Source organism: Taurulus bubalis (assembly GCF_910589615.1).
Source record: "Taurulus bubalis genome assembly, chromosome: 3".
Classification (NCBI taxonomy): Eukaryota; Metazoa; Chordata; class Actinopteri; order Perciformes; family Cottidae; genus Taurulus; species Taurulus bubalis.
This window is the reverse complement of record NC_136591.1, coordinates 23,523,034-23,529,875: the sequence shown is the minus strand read 5'-3', so window position 1 is coordinate 23,529,875 and position 6,842 is coordinate 23,523,034. Positions and strand designations below refer to the sequence as shown.

At 41.7% G+C, this 6,842-nt stretch overlaps 1 protein-coding gene across 1 annotated transcript; it reads left to right on the top strand.

Annotated features, from left to right (window-relative positions):
- On the top strand, positions 1–5,841 carry LOC306734027 (alpha-N-acetylgalactosaminidase-like). Its single transcript, XM_079215353.1, has 9 exons — positions 1–207; positions 694–850; positions 1,692–1,832; positions 3,029–3,240; positions 3,332–3,426; positions 3,595–3,756; positions 3,903–4,100; positions 4,281–4,421; positions 4,950–5,841. Exons 2-9 carry the CDS (start codon positions 696–698, stop codon positions 5,151–5,153), a joined length of 1,308 nt encoding a protein of 435 aa, XP_079071479.1. The 5' UTR covers positions 1–207; positions 694–695; the 3' UTR covers positions 5,154–5,841.
- Positions 5,842–6,842: the final 1,001 nt, after the last annotated feature.

Sequence of the window (6,842 nt, the reverse complement as noted above, 5' to 3'; positions counted from 1 at the left end):
CGGAGAGGCTGTTTATCACGGTGTTTGTTCTACGGTCTGAGAGTATTTAAACTGAAGACACAGAAGAACAAAAGAAGTAGTCTAGGAGTGGAGGAAGAAGGAAGCAAAGAAGAAGAAGAAGAAGAAGAAGAATAAGACAGGAGCACAGATTCGGAGTTGTGGAGCTCGTCTTCCTTCCTGTAAATTAGAGCAGGTCACTGGATTTCAGTAAGTAACTATTATACTATTATAACTATTATCTTTTAACGATGTTAAGTGTGTCATATGAGTGTAAATCAGCAAACACTGTATTTGTATCGTTTATACAAATAATCTATTTAGTACATTATCGGGTACTGCTTATTATACATTAAAGCCACAGTTTAGTGCCAGTTAGCAACATTACAATCCTTCTTCCATGTTGTAAGCACTTCATGTCCTTTGTAATGAGCACTGGCTTCTGATTCAGTCAGCTGTTTACAATGGCAGAAGTCACCTGGCAGATTGTTGCATATGCTTAGTCAGGTGACACTCAGGAGGTGTATGTGAGATGCCATTTGTCATTTGTCACATGACGGTGTTCATTGGCTGGTTTGATTAAAAGCAGCTTTTGAAGAAAACCACTTTCAGAAACAACACACAACTTTACATGATAACATTTCTGCACAGTCAGAACACCTCGACACAAAGCGCTGACCTCTCTTTCCTTTACAGGGATGCATTTGGCGGTGCTGCTTTTCGTGTCCGCGCTCTCCGTGGCCACCTTTGCCCTCGACAACGGAGAGATGAGGATCCCTCCGATGGGCTGGCTGGCCTGGGAACGCTTCCGCTGTGACATTGACTGTGCACACGACCCCAAGAACTGCATCAGGTAAATCCACATTTCATGAATATAGCAGACGGGGGTCTTTTCTTTCAAAGCAGGTGTATTGTAATATAAGTGTCTCGTCTCAGGGTGGATTTCGCTGTTAGAGATATTAATTGTTAAGAACAAGAATGACTACATAGTGCACACAAGTTCTGTTAAAACGTGAAGCTGCTTCTCCTCACTGCCCCACTAAATTATTAAAATGATGAAATTGCACCAGTCAAACAAGCCACTATTGACCTTCCATGCAATGTCTCAACCCCCCTATTCAGCATCTAGCCATCCCAAATCAGGTTTGTATACTTTGAGAAATAATTTAGAAATGAAGGGCGTTGACCAACATTAATGGCAGACAATCGGAAGAATGGTTCAGTAATCGTACAGCTGTAATTAGTGAACAGATATTTTTCTTCGAGTTATAACAAAGGTCTTGAGGTCTACATTGTCTACTTTTCCTTTTTTTGTGAAAGAGTTCAAAGACTCATTTGCCAAATATTTGTTTTGCCTTTTAACTTAAGAACCTCTTCTTTTTACCGTTACAGTAAGAAGCACTCTTAAGAGTATCACCTCATTCAATAAATACCCTCACGTACTACAACAAAGTTAGACTGCTCTTTATGCAATGACATTGTGTAAATCAAACTGTTAATGCGGTTATAATCAATATGTTTGAATTCTAACAACAATGTATGAAATGTGCTCATAGCGATTAACCAACAGAGAATTAGCCCCCAAATCTGCAGCTCCCAAGGACCTTTTAGCGACTTTCCAGTTTAAATATTTGCTAATCACATGTGTTGGCTCTATTCCACCTCTCATTGAGACATTTCTGTCTTCCCTCCAGTGAGAATCTGTTCATCGACATGGCAGACAGACTGTCAGAGGACGGCTGGAGGGAACTTGGCTACGTCTACGTGAACATAGATGACTGCTGGTCCTCCATGAAGAGAGACGAGAAGGGGCGGCTGCAGGCGGACCCTAAACGGTAGCGGAGCAGTATAAACCGACACACACACACGCACACAGTGTGTAAAGAATAATCTGTATCTTCTGAACCTGCGAGTCAATAAAACAGTTAAACAGGGTCATTACAATGTGACAGTCATATGACTCGAAAAACATTCGTAGTCAGTAGTTTCACTTGTGTGTGTGGTGTAGGCTATTACATGCAGCATCAGCATATCAAAAAGACTTCTGCATTTTGGAAGTGAAAAGAGGTGGTCATCATCCTAAACACACCACTGCAGGCTTTTCTGATTCAGAGCTTCACTATTTGAGGGACATCATACCGTATACTCTCTGTCGGTACATGTATAATTTTTCAGTCCAGCAAAAAAGGAGTGCCCAAGACTATGCCCTGATTCCATTAACTGTAGGGATGGGTATCGTTTGGGTTTTTTCCGATACCGGTGCTAAACTGATACTTTTAAAACGATACCGGTGCCTAAACGATGCCTGAACCGATACTTTTTTATTGCCAAGGCAATTTTTTTTCTTCAAATTGAACAATATTATGAACTGTTTAAAGTATACTATAGATATAAATAAGTACATACAAAACACTTGACTTCAAACTACAGCTTCAAACCTTTTAACTTCAAACTATATATATATATAAATAAAAGAACAGACACAAGCATCAGGTGGCCTGATGGGACCGTGTGCAACAGAACTCAGACACTGTTGGATCCTATAACTGCTGCTTTACTGGACTACACGTCATCATTAATATCAACTGGAGAGATTTGTTCCAGCAAGCTGAGGACGGACGTTCAAAAGCTCGTGCTCGTGTCTGCAGCGATCTCTGTGTGACACTGTGTGTGTGTGAGCGCTGGAAGCCCCGCCCCCTCGAGCTGGGCTTGCAGGCGGTCAGAGAGCAGAGCAGCGAGTGCGCTCTGATCCGCGCTATTTTAATAATCGTTTTTAGCGTGCGGGTACCGCGCTACCTTTTTACTATCTATATACCGTGCAACTTTACAGAGTAGTGTAAAAAAAAGTATTTAAAATCGGCTCAGGCACCGGAAGGAAGCACCGAAATCTGAGTTGCTTTTCGGTCCGGTAGGTACCGGACGTGTTGGAACCGGTGCCATATTGGCACCGGTTCTCGGTACCCAACCCTAATTAACTGTACATCTCTGCCGTGTGCACTTTGGTATAACATGACAATTGCCTATCCATCAGGTTCCCAGGAGGCATCCACAAGCTGGCACGCTATATGCATGACAGGGGTCTCAAGCTGGGCCTCTACGGGGACATGGGCACACACACCTGCGGGGGGTATCCTGGCACCACACTGGACAAAATCGAGTTAGACGCTCAGACCTTAGCCGACTGGGAGGTGGATATGTTTAAATTCGACGGCTGTTACTCTAATGCCACCGAGCAAGCGAAGGGTAAGAAAGGAGGAAGTGACATTGTGACTCTTACATTGTGGTTATTAAGATGTTGCTGACTTGATTTGATTATTTTTCCTCTCTTGGGCAGGATACCCTCTCATGTCAAAGGCTTTAAATGCCACGGGCCGTCCCATTGGCTACTCCTGCAGTTGGCCTGCCTACCAGGGGGGCTTGCCACCGAAGGTATTGTCTTAAAGTTTATATCATCCACCTGAACCTTTAGGCATGACAGTTTTTACATAATTCATGTCAAAATGTTTTTAAGTAGCCTCTGTTGTGAGGACTACGTTCTAAATACTTTAAATCCAGTTGATATTTCTACCTTTTTGTGAAACTGAGTTATGTTTTCAGGTAAACTACACTCAGTTGGGTGAGATCTGCAACCTGTGGCGTAACTATGGCGACATCCAGGACTCCTGGGACAGTGTCCTGAACATTATTGACTGGTTCTTTGAGAACCAGAATGTTCTGGCACCTGCAGCTGGACCTGGAAAGTGGAACGACCCAGATATGGTCTGTTCAACTGACATCATATTCAATTAGTTAATGTTTACTATTTACTATATGAGGTTAGGCACCTAAAAACAGTAAAAAAAAATGTGCGACAGGTACGTTTTATTATTTGATCTTCCTTGATTATCTGATTTTGACCTCCACAGCTGGTTGTTGGCGACTTCGGCCTCAGCATGGACCAGTCCCGGGCTCAGATGGCTCTGTGGGCCATTATGGCTGCTCCTCTTTTCATGTCCAATGACCTGCGCACCATCAGCAGCGGGGCCCGCAGCATCCTGCAGAACAAAATGGTCATCAGCGTCAGCCAGGACGCCATGGGTATCCAGGGAAGGCGCATTATAAAGGTGACACACTTTTTTATGGGTTGTGCAGCTTCTTAAAAGTGTTCACGGTGAAAAAAGAACAAACAGAAATGAGCTGGTCAGAGTTTTGACTTCAATGTTTACTTCTTTTCTATCCTCTGTCTCTCAAACAATACATTTCTTCCTATTCTTTGAGTCATTATTCACATTTCTTTCTGCCAGGACAAGAATGGCATTAACGTGTTCTGGCGCCCGCTGTCAAACAATGCGAGTGCGTTGGTATTCTTCAGTCGTCGTAACGACATGCCCTACCGCTACCAGACGACCCTCAGCAAACTCAACTACACCGCCGGCAGCTACAAGGTACTGTGTGTCTTTTAACGTTTTCCTGTCTACTCAATCAACATCTCTATCCTCCCTTGTCTGTTGTAGCCACTCATCCAGCCCTCGCTGTCTCGAAAAAAGTTACACTTGAAGTACCTGAATTTATTACAACCACAGGGTCAATTTCCAATTAGTCTTCAATGCATATACTTGTTTTAAATGCAGATAATATCAAGTACATGTTATTTTCCACTTCCACTTCATTACTGCCATTACATCTATAAATGTTGGTCTGTTCAAAACCGCAGAAACTATTGTTCAGTTTATTTCAATATCTGCACCTGATTTTTGTACTGTCACATTGGCAAATCATTACTTTAGCAGTTTATCACAGCACATACAGCTTTATCACTACTCATCATGTATCTCTGTGTCACAAGGCTACATGGACTTTCTTACTGAACATAATCAATAATCATCTCTTCATCTTCATCGATAAAGCTCTCCTGTCATAACTTCAAACACGCCTGAGTATTGCAGGAGAATCACATGGTCTCCCTCCCTCAGATCTATGACGTCTTCACTGAGAAGACCATGATGCTGAAAGACTCCACTAGCTTCGTGGTGTCGGTGAACCCCACAGGTGTGGTCATGTGGCATGTGTCTGCGCCCGCCAAATGGAACCTTGGGCAGTTCTATAAAGGTGGCCGACTCCAGGGGTCTGCATTTGGCAATGATGACGAAAACGCCATTCCTCCTGTCTTCCTCTGATTACTCACTGACTGAACGTTGTCACATGATATTCACATCACTGTTTCTGCCTCAGGCATCACACATTTATTGTTAGGCGATCAATGGACGTATTTCTCTCCTTCACCCTGAAGTGCGAATGAATAGCGCTAAATTGTGTTTTCTTTAAAAAGGCACTTCCAAGTAATGGAGTCACTTAAAGCTCCAGGGTCAGCCATTTTGCTTCTGCATATGTCACTAATCTGAAATAGTTTTTGTGATCTATTTCCTCAAATTCTACACTTGCAGTATCAATATTGATCAAGTGAACATGTCAAAAACATAGAATACCTCTATTAAAGTGAGAGACATTCCAGACATGATGATGATGTGTATCTCGGAGATGAAAAACTGAGCTGAAAAACTGATCATAGATCAACACTGAGCCTCATAAGTCTCCACTGCTCTTATTGAAACATTGTTTTTAAGAAAGCAGTCTTAAGCTGTTCCAAAAAGAACAAACAAGGGAAATAAAGGCATATACAATGCTAGTTTTTCTGAATGTTTAATGAAGGAAATGGGTTTCCGCCTTTTTAAAGATGTGGATGTTGTATTGCGCAGCATAATAATAGCTCTGAATGTGTGTTTAAGAAATGAAGGTTTTTATAAGAAATGATTCTATGAATTGTGCATTTTTGTCTTCACTAAAATAAATGATTTGGTTTCTCATTAGGCAAAGGTTTGTTTTTTTCCCATTATGTTTGTAATCATTTAGTTGCGGCAGCGCTCATTGAAGGAGACTTCCCTTTATCTGACTTAAAATATTATTAAAATAAATGAACACAAAGAGAAACATTGCATTGCTGAAGGACTTTTTGAAAGAAGTTCTCCCAGACGCATGCTGGAATGGCCTCAACCCAAGAAGTTGGCGATGAAGGCCCAATAACGCTGATGGATCCTGTTGAATCCACTTTAGAGAGAGCTGAGGTTCATACAGTTCACACTAACATATAAAAGTGCTGCATTCAGCTGTGTTTTAGCACCACACATTAGTTTATTAGGGTGTGACCTTAATGGTCTCAGTTCCTCTTTTTATAACTTCCCAGGTATATTTTTTTTATTCATAAAATGCTAACGCTAAAGTCCAGACTGTTATCAAGTTTAGCTCTCACTTCCCAGTTGCTCTTTAAGTCTCAATTTATCGTAATAAGCCAAATAAGCCAAATACTGCTTCATCTTTTAGACTTGTGCACTGTAACAGACCGATTTATTGCAGACTTATGGAGATGAACATGGAAACAGCTTTTATCTGTAGTTATCTAGCAGCCTTCAATGCCTAACAAACATAGTCATAATATAATTTGAGGAATGGCTGATTATGTCTTTATCTGTCAACTCATAACTCATAGATTAGTTTGCATAATTTAGCCAACATGAACACAGGCCCACATCCATATTCAGCCAGTAGAGGTCAGCACTGCTCTTCAGGATGCATGGCTGTGGCAACATGGGCCTTCCAATCCGATCCACTGCCAAAAAATGCACCTGCTGAGGAGCACAAGGACAGTCAGACGATTCAGCTCAGTCCTTTATCTCTCTGTTATGATTTTCTGTCCTCTGGCATCACCCTCTCCCATTTTGAATTGAACAACAATGTATAAGCTCTTTTAAACTCTCTCATTTATCCACCATCTATTGGTTCTTTCCAGTATTCTGTCTACCTCCTCATCT